General features: G+C 38.2%; 1 protein-coding gene across 1 annotated transcript in view; it reads left to right on the plus strand.

Moving 5' to 3' along the window:
• Nucleotides 1-14,689, plus strand: part of TMEM67 (transmembrane protein 67) — a 55,365-nt gene that overhangs the window by 24,430 nt on the left and 16,246 nt on the right. The window contains exons 13-21 of the mRNA XM_040493979.1: nucleotides 267-390; nucleotides 1,929-2,034; nucleotides 5,139-5,195; nucleotides 6,727-6,825; nucleotides 8,592-8,690; nucleotides 9,182-9,268; nucleotides 11,464-11,563; nucleotides 11,654-11,787; nucleotides 14,088-14,234. Coding sequence (XP_040349913.1) covers nucleotides 267-390; nucleotides 1,929-2,034; nucleotides 5,139-5,195; nucleotides 6,727-6,825; nucleotides 8,592-8,690; nucleotides 9,182-9,268; nucleotides 11,464-11,563; nucleotides 11,654-11,787; nucleotides 14,088-14,234 — 953 coding nt within the window. The remainder of the gene's footprint in view (nucleotides 1-266; nucleotides 391-1,928; nucleotides 2,035-5,138; nucleotides 5,196-6,726; nucleotides 6,826-8,591; nucleotides 8,691-9,181; nucleotides 9,269-11,463; nucleotides 11,564-11,653; nucleotides 11,788-14,087; nucleotides 14,235-14,689) is intronic.

A 14,689-nucleotide genomic window follows, 5' to 3' on the forward strand; every position in this document is an offset into this window, starting at 1 on the left:
ATTTTGTCCTCATATTATAAAATTCTTATTCAGGTAATTTGCAGGAAAAATCCTTCCAAACTGATGAAAGTCCAAACAATCAGAAGACATTCAAGTGAGGTCAGGAAAGCTATTACCAAGAATTTCTTGCAGCAATAGCTGTTTGTGCAATCATTTTATCTAAAACACAATGTATAATTCTGTGTTTTAAATTTATTCTGTAACTTCTCCTTGAGAACCAAGATATTTTTTAATGCCATCTTTTTCTTTTCTTTTTATGATAAAAGACAGTAGCCCCAGCAAGTGGCTTCTGACTCGGCGCATTTTCTTAGTGGATGCACTAAGTGGACGGGAAAATGACTTAGGAAGTCAGCCAAGATTAACTCGAATTGCTACCCAAATATCACTGAGGTAAGCAAACATTTGTTGTACTAAATTAAGGTTGGAGTGTATGGGAAAATGTGATAATGAAAGTGTTTACTAGTAATCATCATATGAAAACAATAAGGACAACTGAATTGCAGCAATACATAGAGATTTTTAGATATCTGTGTAGACTGGTATATACACCAGTAGAAGTGAGGAGCTCCAGGGGGAGAATTCTGTTGAAGAACCTGAGGAGTTTTGTCAGAATGCACACTCTAGCCCTGCTGAATTAGAATGGGTTGGGAGGTGGAGGGGAACTGAATAGCAGTGGGCTGAAATGGGAATGTGAGAAGGAGTCTGCCCAGTGGTTTAATGGGTAGGCCCCTGGGTTTTCATTTCCTTTCATAGCTACTGCCTTGGCCCAGATTAACTATCAACACCTCCGTCTTCCTAGGAAATCTTAATGATGATCCTACCTTAGAATAGTGCCTTGTAGCCCTTATTTCTCTGTTTTAAAGTGTGAGATTCCTACCTCTAGATCATAACTGACTTTCCCCACTCTGATATATGTATTTTTTAATGTTTATTTATTTTTGAGAGAGAGAGGGAGAGAGAGCACGGACCAGGCAGGGACAGAGAGAGAGGGAGACACAGAATTCGAAGCAGGCTCCAGGCTCTGCACAGTCAGCACAGAATCCAATGTGGGGCTTGAACTCATGAACTGCGTGATCATGACCTGAGCTGAAGTCGGACAGACACTTAACTGACTGAGCCACCCAGGCGCCTCACCCACTCTAATATTTTTTGATGTGTACATTGACTACACTGGCAAGAATCAACACCGCCATTTTACATGAGTCCGGCACTTTGAAGCACTTCAATATCCATATACATTTTTTCATTGTTATTTCATTCTGCTTTTCATAGCAATCTTATGAGGTACAGGCAGTATAGAAGCTTTATCATGTATCTTGCTGAAGTCCAAATATACTGTGTTTTTTAGCATCCCCTCAATCTACTAATGTAGTATCACTGATAAAAATGAAATTGGACCTAGTCAGGCCTAACCTGATTGTGGTAAAACCACGCTGGCCCCTAGCATTTGGCATTTTGAATTTACAAACTATATTCATGCATTGAATTCAGCAAAATATGTTCCATTATGTACTATAAACAGCACTAGATATGACATGCATTATTTTGTTAAGAATTCATCTTTCTCCTTTGAAAATTATGGTGTTATCTGTCTTTTCCTAGGCTTCGTTTAACACTTCACTTTGACTGTTCCTCAAAGATGGTTCATAGTACTTCAGTGATTTCCCTTGTAAACTTCATAGGACCTAGATCACGAACAGCTTCTAATTTGTCTCAGACAGCATATTTTAATATTAAAGTTTTGACTACTTAAGATAGCTTATGTTGTTACCGTTAGTTTGTTTGACCCTAGTCCTTATTAACTGGTTGATTCTGAGATCACCAAGACTATCCATATTACATTAAAACAACAACAACAACAGTAAGTCAGCTGTATGTTTAAGGACTTAGATATATTTATAACTAAAAATGTATTTTATTATAAACAGCATCTACCTTGTGCCCAACACAAAAAATGGAAACATCTACCCTCCCTTAATTACCATTGCCTACAGCGACATTGATATCAAAGATCCCAACAGCCAGTCTGTGAAGGTGAGTGCCATGCTATTCAGTGGCTCTGTATGTGTTAACGTAATACTGATGCAGTTTACATTATGGTCAAAGGTTATTAGTTCTTTTTTAAGTTTTAAAAAAAATACTGCACTAAATATAGTCGAGTCTTAATTACTTTTTACTACTAACGGTAAAGGTGAGTTCTTTACAGATCGTTCAAGTAAAAAAGCAAGAATTGAGTTTTTATCTAGACACCATCACCAGGGATACAATTGGGCATCCCTCTTCAGGATCCCGGGGGTATCCTGAAATATGCAGTGTCTGTCTCTGTCCTTTTTGCCAACTTGCTTGCACTAAGATTTTGTTTCCCTGGCTAATAAAAGCAAAACTCGAACTTTTCAGCAGGCATATGTGTTCCTCTTCTCATCAGGTTTGCTCACTTGATGAAAATGCACTTTGACAGGTAGAAAGATTCAAATCATCAGTAGTTTATAACTAGTAGTGCTAAAGGGAAGTAGAGAATAGTTTGGACCTGCAGCCAGGTTGGCTTCCTACTATTTCCCCAACTCAAAGTTAACTGTAGAACTAAAGGCCTCCCTTGCTTGGAAGGGCCTGTGAATGGAGTAGAGACCTCGTACACTCTGAAGACAGGCTACGCCAGAGAATGAGCCTGGAGAAGGCTCAGTTCCTCCTCCCAACCTCACGAGTAGTCAGATAAAGCATCTCTGCTTTGAGGAGTGGTGCATGACAGAGATATAGAGACCAAAACCAGAGGTAATCCTTCTATACTTTTTCCTCAGAGAGATTAAGTGGCCATTCCCTTCCCTGTCTGGAAACATGAGAGGTATTTAAGCATTCCCTACCTCCAAACCTCACTAATAGCTTTTAATTTCTACTATTTTACTTTTCTGAATTTTGGCTACTTTTGGCTTCTGTATTGTATTTGTACTCAGCCGCTACTAGATTCAGGCTGCCATTAAAGAAAAAGTAGGCACATAACATAACTCTTCTCTGAAAGATTTTACCTCCTCATTTGTATGACCGAATTGGACGTTAAAATTAGTTTCCATTGCCTGAGCTCATATGCACCATAACAAGAGGAGAGGAAAATCCAGAAACTCACTTAGTAACAACAAGGCTGCCTGGTTTAAAATTTCCTGGTTAGGGACACCACCTGGGTGGCTCAGTCGGATAAGCTCTGTGTTGAGCCCCAAGTGGAGCCCTGCGTCAGGCTCTGTGCTGACAGTGTGGAGCCTGCTTGAGATTCTGTCTCTCTGTGTCTGTCTCTCTCTTTCTCTCTCAAAATAAATAAATTTTAAAAATTAAAAAAAATAATAAAATTTCCTGGGTAACCAAGAGTATATTTATTTTAAGATAAAACACTTCTGGGTCTTTTCTTTAACAATCTTTTTATTTGCTTAAAATATTCCAAAGTAAGTCTTGATAAATTGGAAAATAATAGATACAAAAAGAATTGCGAGAATCATGAAACTATACTGAAGTCCACCTCAGATTCCTTCTAAGTATAGAATGTACAGTTCTTTCATCATTTCTTAATTTTTCATGAGAGGTGTTGCAAAAATTCTACATTAGTGAAGCATTCAGCTACGTCTTGGCTCTCTCACCAACAGCAAATAACTTTCCCTCACATTTTCTGAGCAGATCAAGAGCATCCCTCAGATTTGCCCTCAGATGAATGCCCTCAGTTTTCCTCTGTAATACTTCAGCATCTCTGTTTCATTATCCTTCCTGTCTCTTGCTCCGATTTTTACGAACAGAGTGCCCTTCCTCCTTACTTAATTTTCTACCTGTGCTTGTGTGTAGTACTTTCTCCAGCATCCTGTTTCACCGCTCTTCCCTTATTCAGCCAGCTTCTCTGCTGGCCCCTTTCCTTTGCCTGTAACAACTATCAAGTCCTCCCGTCTTAAATACAGTAAAACAACCAAACAATAAAATCTTTCCTCAGTTCTGCCAGCTTTTTAGCTTGCTATCATATATCTTTCCTTGATTTTCCAGCCATTTACTCTTTCATCATTTGCAGTCTAGCTCTTGCCATTTTGTGTCTTTGAAAACCTCTTGCTTAGGGGTGCCTGGGTGGCGCAGTCGGTTAAGCGTCCGACTTCAGCCAGGTCACGATCTCGCGGTCCGTGAGTTCGAGCCCCGCGTCGGGCTCTGGGCTGATGGCTCAGAGCCTGGAGCCTGTTTCCGATTCTGTGTCTCCCTCTCTCTCTGCCCCTCCCCCGTTCATGCTCTGTCTCTCTCTGTCCCAAAAATAAATAAACGCTTAAAAAAAAAAAGAAAACCTCTTGCTTAAAGGTCAGCAACGAATTCCACGTACACTGGCTTTATTTCTTTAACCTGACATACAATATTTGACATTGTATTTCCAGACATATTCTTGAATCTCTATTCTGTTATCTTAATAAGACTTCGGTATCTCGCCTCTTCTGCCTCTCACAGTCCTGTTTCTCTACCCTTTACTGGTTTCTCTTTCTCTTCTTGTCTCTTAATAGAGTGGTATCCCTAAGATTCTTGTTCAGCCCTTTGATTAATGCCTTCTAAGGTGTGATTGTTTAGCTAGTTGCTAAATTCTTGCTACACAAGATTTGTCACGTTCCTCAGTTACAGACACCTATCAGAAAATGAAATATCATTAGTTTGGTTTGACTGCTGTTAATGAACCTAAATGAGCTCCTAATGAACCCCTCTTTCTTCAATGTGTGTTTAAAAGGTATATTTAGGGGCGCCTGGGTGGCGCAGTCGGTTAAGCGTCCGACTTCAGCCAGGTCACGATCTCGCGGTCCGTGAGTTCGAGCCCCGCGTCGGGCTCTGGGCTGATGGCTCAGAGCCTGGAGCCTGTTTCCGATTCTGTGTCTCCCTCTCTCTCTGCCCCTCGCCCGTTCATGCTCTGTCTCTCTCTGTCCCCAAAATAAATAAACGTTGGAAAAAAAAAAATTAAAAGGTATATTTAAAGCAGCATGAACAATTCCTCAGAGTATTTCCACTTATATATAAATAAAGGTCAACTCTAAAAATACTGATAGATTAAAAATAGGCATTTCTCCAACAAATATATCTTTATAGTAAAAGTGTTTGTGTTACATAATTTCAGTATGGCTAATTTACTTTGTTTTAAATTTCAGGTTTCTTTCTCAGTCAAATATGAAATGAATCAAGGAGAAGCACAAGTCCAGACAGATGTGAGTTTGTTTTAACTTGTTAAAATATTTACAGTATATTTCTTAATTAAAAAATGTTTAAGTACACAAGGGAGTTGTCAAAATAGTTCTGCGATAGATCCTTCAACCAGCCTCCCCTAATGTTCACCTGTTACATAACCATAGTACAGTGATCATAATAAGGGCATTAACATTGATGTAATCCTATTAACTGATCTGCATATCCTTTGAATTTCATAAGTTTTTTCACTATCCTTTTTTTAAGTTTTTTTTTAATGTTTATTTATTTTTGAGAGAGAGAGAGACAGAGTGTGAACGAGGGAGGGGCAGAGAGAGGGAGACACAGAATCTGAATCAGGCTCCTGTCTCTGAGCTGTCAGCACAGAGTCTTACACGGGGCTCGAACTCGTGAACTGTGAGATCATGACCTGAGCTGAAGTCGGACACTTAACCAACGGAGGCACTCAGGCGCCTGCCTCTCACTATCCTTTTTTGGTTTAGGACCCAAATTGCTTTTGCTTTTGGTGATCATGTCTCCTTAGTCTCCTTTAATCTGTGACAGTTCCTCAATTTTTCTTTGTCTTTCATGACCCCATCCCAACACTTTTGAAGAGTACTGGTTATTTATTTTGACCTTCAGTTGGGGTTGTCTGATATTTTCTCATAATTAAATCAAGTTTTGATACAGATACTACAGATATGATGTTGTGCCCTTCTCAGTGCATCATATCAGAAGGTACATGATGTCAGGATGTCTTATTACTAATGATGTTAACTTGGATCATGTCTAAGGTGCTATATGCAGAGTTCTCCAAATAGTATTTTCTTGTTTGTAATTAATAAGTATCTTGTGGAGAGAGAGTTTGAGAGGATGCAAATATCCTGCTTCTCATTATCCTTTTGGTCTCTGATTTTAGTATCTAGTGATGATTCTTATCTATAAAAAGTATTACCGTGACATCTGCCTGATGGTGATTTTTCTCTTTTTTTTATTTTTTTTTCTATTTTTCATTTCTTCTATGTTTGTTAAATGGAATTCTAGAAGAAGTTGTCCCTTTGCCCACATGGATTTATTTATTCAATGATTTCTTTAAAAAAAATTTTTTTTTTAATGTTTTATTTATTTTGGAGACAGAGATAGAGCATGAACAAGGGAGGGGCAGAGAGAGAGAGAGAGAGAGGGAGACACAGAATCTGAAGCTGGCTCCAGGCTCTGAGCTGTCAGCATAGAGCCTGATGCGGGACTCAAACTCACAAACCATGAGATCATGACCTGAGCCAAAGTCGGACGCTTAACTGACTGAGCCACCCAGGTGCCCCTATTCAGTGATTTCTTTAAATCAGTATAGATTCCTGGATATTTATTTTATTCTAATGATTATAATTCATTACTATCTATCTTCTTGGTCAAATTGTCCTAGATTTGGCCATTAAGAGTTCCTTCAACTTGGCCTCTATCCACCATTTTTTTTTAGCATTTCTTTACTCTATTTGCATATTTGAACATTGATGAGGGAAATTACATATATTCCAAAATGTTGTGTTTTTTTAGATTGCTTTAGGCGTTTTGGGTGGGCTGGCTGTTTTATCATCTCTTTTGAAGACAGCAGGATGGAAGAGGCGCATTGGGAGTCCCATGATTGATTTACAGGTATGATCTCAGGAGTTTTTAAAGTATATTTTCATCTTTTGACTATTTTGTGTCTTTCTTTTAAGATACAGCTGGAGAATGAGTAAAACACTGCCTTCTTTCCCTGGGGTATATAACCAGAAGAGGTGTGTGCACACCGCATTTTCCTCCCACATCGCTGTGTGCCGGTCCACACTCCCACCCGCAGTGCTGTTCTTATTTCCACACATCCTCACCAACGCTTGGTATTTTCCAGCGTTTCCATTTATTGCCAATCTGGCAGTGCAAGTAGTACGTCACTGTTGATTTCATTTTCATTTCTCTGCTTTTCATAGCCTTTATTAATCATTTTGGTTTCCCTTTTTGTAAACTGCCTGTTTATATCCCTTGCCAATTTTTCTATTTGGTTTCCGGTTTTTCTCATTGATTTAAAGTAGTTTTTTGTATTTTCTAAATATGAATCCCCTTTTGGTTTTTGATGTTGAAATATGTCCTCCAAATATGACCCATCTGTTATCTTTATCTATGTGTTACTTTGTTTAACAGAGACTCTTAATTTTGATATTGTCATATTGATTAGTTTTTCATGTGCCTCTGGAATATTTTTTTAGGAAAACCTTCCCAGTCTCAAGATCACAAAGATATCCTCCCAGGTTTTATTCTATTAACTTTATAGTTTTACATCTCATATAGTCGTTTTTAATTTACCTTTGTTTTTATTTTTATCTAACATTTATTGAATGTATGCTAGGCACTTTTTTAAACCTTTATTTATATAATTTATTTAATCCTCACAATAGCTCTATGAGATTAGATACTATTATTATCATTCCCATTTTACACAGAATGAAATTGTGGCAGAAGTGAAATAAACTTTCTACTCATTTAATTTTTTACAACTCAGTAATAGGTGGTATTTATTTCCATTTTGCTGATGAGTTACCTGAGAAAGGCAACATAGTAACTTGTTTGTACTGATACATCTTCCCCACACCAAAGCCAGTGTGCCAAGGAATCAGAGGAGAGGCCCTTGGTTTACTGTTTGGAATAGTTACGAAAGGCTTTCCAGAGAAGTGAACTTTAGGGTGGGTTGGGTTATCTGAGCATTCCACAGATAGTCACTGAGGACCTGCTTTCTGTTGCCAAGAACACTACCAGGTGCTGGGATGTGATAGTGAGCAAAGACAGATTGGATCTCTACTTTCAGACCTCATGAGAGTTTGCCACAGAGAAGAAAGAATATTTGATGGAACAATAAGCAATGCCCATTTCATTCCACAAAATAATTCAAATGCAAGTTAATCATGGAGTGGTTGGAACTGGCATATGAAGTTTAAAAAGTCCATTTTGGTCTAGGTTGTGAAGGACCTTATGGGTCTGGAATTTATACTCTAGTGAAGAGTCATTGTACATTTTTAGGAAAAGGAGTGACACAATCCAATTTACATTTAATTTTTCCAATTTAGATTTTAGAAAGCTAACTCTGGTGGTAGTATGAAGGACTGATTGGGGTAAAGGGCTCCAAACTAGAAGAGAATTAGGAAGCAATGTAACTTTCTTAGATGGTGAAAAGGTAAGCCGAGTTGAGTAAGACAATGTTGGTAATGGACTGAAAGGTACAGATTCAAAGGAACCCAGGAGGTGTCCACAGTTGGGCTTTATAACTGAATAATCTATAGATACATGACACAGGCTTTAAACTTGAGAAACTGGGTAGAAAATAGGTTACTAAAAGTGATAGTATAAATAGAGTCTATAACCACTATAATTCTCTTTTTAAATTGCAGACAGTTATGAAATTCTTGGTGTACTATGCTGGTGATCTGGCCAATGTTTTCTTCATCATCACTGTGGGAACAGGTCTATATTGGCTTATTTTCTTCAAAGTACGTGAGTTTCTCAATTTAACCTAAATGTTCATACCTGAATAAGTGAGGCTGTCTTTATAGAGGAACTATCTTTATTTGGGGATATTTCTGATCAAGAGAATTGAGTGAGGCAAGTGATGAACTCCCGATTCCTTGAATATGGTATTTACTGAGTCTCACCACCTACCTCTTTTATGCTTTCTTTGGTTTATAAATTGCGCTTCTTTTTTTAAAATTTTTTTTTTTCAACGTTTATTTATTTTTGGGACAGAGAGAGACAGAGCATGAACGGGGGAGGGGCAGAGAGAGAGGGAGACACAGAATCGGAAACAGGCTCCAGGCTCTGAGCCATCAGCCCAGAGCCTGACGCGGGGCTCGAACTCACGGACCGCGAGATCGTGACCTGGCTGAAGTCGGACGCCTAACTGACTGCGCCACCCAGGCGCCCCTAAATTGCGCTTCTTAAAAACCCTGTATGGTCATATTTAACAGTGTAATTTATATCGTAGGCACAGAAATCTATCTCTGTTTTGCTACCAGTGCCAGCTCAGGAAGAACGTCTTGTTACTTATGTGGGATGTGCTTTTGCTCTGAAGGTAAGTTTTAAAGGACAGGTTCCTGAATTTAAAAAACCTGCTAATAAACTCATAAGTCTTTAAAATGCTTTCAAAATCTTTGGTGTAAAATTTAGTGTGATTTTACTTTTTTTGTTTATTTTTATTTTTTAAAGTTTTATTTATTTAAGTAATCTCTACACCCAACATGGAGCTCGACCTCACAACCCTGAGATCAAGAGTTGCCTGCTCTTCCCACTGAGCCAGCCAGGTGCCCCAAATTTAGTTTGATTTTATTTTTAATTTATTATTTATTTATTCTTTTTTTTTTTTTTTTTTTTTTTTTTAATTTGAGAGAAAGAGTCAGGGAGTGGCAAAGAGAGAGAGGGAGAGAGAGAATCCCAAGCATGCTTCTTTCCATCAGCACTTGGAGCCTGATGCAGGGCTTGATCCCATGAACTGTGAGATCATGACCTGAGGCGAAACCAAGAGTCAGACATTTAACCAACTAAGCCACCCAGCTGCCCCTCTAATCAGTCTTATTTAAAATACTTAAGGAGCTCCTGGGTGGTTCAGTTGCTTAAACGTTCAACTCTTAGCTTCAGTTCAGCTCTCGTGGTTTGTGGGATCAAGCGCTGTGTCAGGCTCCAAGCTGGCAGTGTGGAGTCTGCTTGGGATTCTCTCTCTCCTCTCCATCTATCTCTCCCTCGTGTATTGTGTGCTCTCTCTTTCTGTCTCTTAAAGATAAATAAACATTAAAAGAAAAAAAAAAGCACGAATTATTTTATTTTACCAAGAAAGTCTACTTTTATTTATAATAGGTAGTTCATTCTGAAAAACTGACTTAAATAATTTTCATAAGAAGCCATACATATTTTTGAATTAATACAAGTTATATTAATTTGATAAAGTGATATTTAATTATATGACTTTTCTTTTTGAAGTCTGATGGTGCATTCACAATACCTTTAGGCATGAATTTTATCTCTTTAGTGGACAATAAAAGGTACCACTTTGGATAAAGTGCTGAAATCTAGAATTTCTTTTCTCTGTCTCCATATTTCTTTCCTCCTTTTCTCATGGCGTCTCCTCTCCCTATTTCATTGTTCTATCAACGTACGGGAAGCTGTCTAACATGGTTCTGGTAGATCTCATCCTGTTGTACTATGATTATTAGTGTCTGCTTTTCCCACTGATCTGTGAGCTTCTTGAAGGAAGGAATCATGTCATACTTAACACTTGTATTCTTTGATAAATAATGCTTCTACTAGGAAGAACGCCCCAAATTAAACATATTACTTATGTTAAAATGAAAAAGATGTGTTTCAACAACACATTTTTAAAAATTAGCAATCTCAATACCAGAAATAGACAGTAAAGGCATCTTAAAACTTTAATTGAGACAGCAAATTACAGTTGAAAAATACCTTTACTCATAAAGAAATCAGATGATCTAGAAAATAAAGTGTGCTTTTGGAAACCTAGGGAAAGAGAGTCAATTATGCATTGCTTCTGTATGAGGAGAAGGTAGTATGTCTACTTTTTTCATATCCCTATTTTAAAGAAAGAAGAGGGGCGCCTGGGTGGCGCAGTCGGTTGAGCGTCCGACTTCAGCCAGGTCACGATCTCGCGGTCCGTGAGTTCGAGCCCCGCGTCAGGCTCTGGGCTGACGGCTCGGAGCCTGGAGCCTGTTTCCGATTCTGTGTCTCCCTCTCTCTCTGCCCCTCCCCCGTTCATGCTCTGTCTCTCTCTGTCCCAAAAAATAAATAAACGTTGAAAAAAATAAAAATAAAAATAAAGAAAGAAGAAAGGAGGGCAAATTAATGTGTATAAAAATTTTGTGAATTTGTTGATTCCATGTTACTTGATGAGCTTCTAGTGATCCCATAATGATATTATAACTTTGTCATTGTGTATAGTATATTCTTGTGATTAAGTATATTTGTTTCTTAAAATCATCATTATTTTCATAGGCAGGTTTTTTTAAATGTTACATATTATTTTTGAGAGAGAGAAAGAGAGACAGTGTGGGGGGCAGGGAACAGAGAGAAAGGGAGACACAGAATCTGAAGCCGACTCCAGGCGCTGAGCTGTTACCATAGATTGCAACATGGGGCTCAAACTCACAAACCATGAGATTGTGATCTGAGCTGAAGTCAGCCGCTTAACCAACTGAGCCACCAGGTGCCCCTCCATAAGCATGGATACATTTCAAATGTTTTGTTTGTCATTTTCAGGCTCTGCAATTTTTGCATAAGCTTATGTCCCAGATTACCATAGATATATTCTTTATTGACTGGGAGCGACCTAAAGGAAAGGTTCTGAAAGCTGTTGAAGGTAACTGAAATAACCATTGTACCAAAATGCTTTTGCTGCTTTTTCAGAACAAAGATGAAACCCTCTTGCTTATTTTCTCTCTCTGACCAGGTGAGGGCGGTGTTCGCAGTGCCATGGTTCCTGTGAGCATATGGAGAACATATTTTGTAGCAAATGAATGGAATGAAATTCAAACTGTGAGAAAAATTAATCCACTCTTCCAAATACTTACTGTCCTCTTTTTTTTTGGAGGTATGAACTTTTGTAATTGTGTGTGACTTCTGTGTGCCTCATATATATTAATTTCATGTAATTCCAGCTACATTTTTTTTCCAGCTACATTTTCACATCAGTGGAAGTCTTCTATAGTTTTCTAAAGTTATCAAGCCATTACAAAGAGTGGGTTTTAAAAACTTTGTTAAAATACACATAACATGTAAAACAAAACAAAAAATCGCCTGGGTGGCTCAGTCTGTTGAGTGTCTGACTCTTGATTTTAGCTCAGGTCATGATCCCAGGGTTGTGGGATCAAGCCCTGCTTCGGGTTCTGTGCGGCGCATGGAGCCTGATTAAGGTTCCTTCTCCCTCTGCCCCTCTCCTCTGCTCACTATCTCTCTGTCTCTCTAAAATAAAAATTAAAAAAAAAAAAATACACATAACATGAAATTTACCATCTTAACCATTTTTCAGTGTGTAGTTCAGTCTATTAGGTACATTCATCTTGTTGTGCCACCAGCCCCTAAGACTCTTTTCATCTTGCACAACTGAAATTCTGTACTCATTAAACAACAACTTCCCATACCCCTTCCCCAGCCCCTGACGATTGCCATTCTACTCTGTCTCTTTCAGTTTGATTACTCTAGGTAAGGAGCAGTTTGTTTTGTTTTGTTTATTTTTGAGAGAGAAAGAGCATGAGCAGGGGAGGGGCAGAGAGAGAGGGAGAGGGACACAGAATTCGAAGCAAGCTCTGGAATCTGAGCTGTCATCACAGAGCCTGACATGGGGCTCAAACTCATGAACTGCGAGATCATGACCTGAGCCGAAGTCAGACGCTTAACCGACTGAGCCACCCAGGTGCCCCAGGAGCCGTTTTTAAACTACTGGTTTGTATCAAAATCCCCTGGGAAGCTTTTGCAAAATATCTGTTCCTGGTGTCACCCCTAGAGATTATGTTTGACTCAGTAGCTCTGAGGTCTAGTTATCTGTGTTTTGAAAACAAAACAAAACAAAAAACTTTTCTTTCTCAGTCACATTCTTACTAGAATTAGAATTCTGCATCAGAACCACTATCACAGGTGAAGTTTTTCAACCAATTATCATTGAATGCTTGCTGTGGGCTACGTTCAGTGCTGAGAGCTGCACTATGCACAGAGAATGGGTGATGCTTATGATGCCTTTGCAGCTATTTCATGGATCTGGTTGGAATTATTAAAGGAAGTATTCAGTACTGAATAGGAGACTGAACTATGAAAACCATTTATGTGGGTAATAGATTTTCTCAGGAATTAGCTGCTTAAATAAAGTTAGATATGAATTACTAACTCATGTCTGTCTGCCTTCCTTTTTCCTTCTTTTCTTCCTTTCCCTTTCTTTCCTTTTTTAAGCTGGGAAAATATATGTATTTCTAAGACATATGAATGATTTTTCAAAAATTCATGTATAGTTTTGTTTGTTAAGAGTGTTCTATAGAGCTTTAAAAGGTGTTATATGAAAAAGAATTTTTTTAGATGAGCACATTTGGAAAGCATTGGATTCAATAAAGTCATGTAGATTTCTTTACTGTAAAACTTACCAGAACTGGGGCACCTGGGTGGCTCAGTTGGTTGGGCGACTGACTTCAGCTCAGGTCATGATCTCACAGTTTGTGAGTTCGAGCCCCACGTCAGGCTCTGTGCTGACAACTTGGAGCCTGGAGCCTTCTTCAGATTCTGTGTCTCCCCCTCTCTCTACCCCTCCTCTGCTCACACTCTGTGTCTCTCTGTCTCGATAATAAATAAACGTTTAAAAAAAATTAAAAAAAAAAAACAAACTTACCAGAACCTTTATTCAATGAGAGTGGAAGGCATGGACAGGAGTATAATGTACAGACTATACTTACTCAGCTATGGCTTCCTTTTATCACAGAAGGTACCTCCTTCAAAAGACATTTTGCAAAAAACATTTGCAAAAACCACTGTTGAAAAGTATAAGAAGTATTTTGCATAGTGCCTGGCATATGTTAAAAATGTGTCAAATGCTAGTTGTTCATTGCTGTTTACTGAGTAAAGTTTCATTCTTCTTGACAGAAATTTTTTAATTTTGTCAGTGTGTGATAATAAGGTTATATCTGGCCCTTAGTCATATTGAAGAGATTTCCAAATGAACTAACTAAATATTTTGTTTTGTAATGAAAACTCCTGGATAATTATTTTTAATATAGATTTTCTAATGTTTGTACAAACTTTTATAAATATTTTAGTTTTTTAAAGTAAGGGTAGGGAAGAGTGTCTCATTTTCATAGAGCCGTTTTCTTTATCCATGTCTATTTAAATTTTTCTTTTTTTTACTTCAGGTTGTAGGATTCAAGAACTTAGCATTAATGGACTCATCCTCTAGTCTTTCCAGAAGCCCAACTAGCTATATAGCTCCCTATAGCCGCATTTTAAGATACGCAGTGTCTACTGCTCTTTGGCTAGTCATTGGAAGTTTACAGGTAACAACAGATCATACTTTTTAGCAACATTGCCTTTCCATATTTATAACTCTGTTTACATACTAATTATCTTCAAATATTGACCACAATCTTGGTTTCTACAGCAGAAATAAGCTAACAGTGGAAACAACAATAGCAAATAGCTCACATTGTGTTATGATCCAGGCCCTGTGGTAATTAATTGCATTGTAAATATTAACTTAATCTTTATAGTAGCCTTCAGAGATAGTTTCTATTAGTATCCTCATTTTATAGATGAGGACACTGGGGCGCAGAAAGGCTAAATAGTTTGCTAAAGTCATGCAGTTAGAGATCGACAGAACTGGAATTTGAACCTCTGATGTCAGAGCCAACCCAGTGGGCTCCAAGGGTCTTTCAGACCTGCAGCTTTCTAGTCAGAGGACGGACTTTATGTTTAGTTTATATAAACTATAGGGATAGCTAAGCTACTTTTA

This window comes from Herpailurus yagouaroundi, unplaced genomic scaffold, assembly GCF_014898765.1.
Source record: "Herpailurus yagouaroundi ecotype Mexico unplaced genomic scaffold, PumYag 186, whole genome shotgun sequence".
Lineage (NCBI taxonomy): Eukaryota > Metazoa > Chordata > Mammalia > Carnivora > Felidae > Herpailurus > Herpailurus yagouaroundi.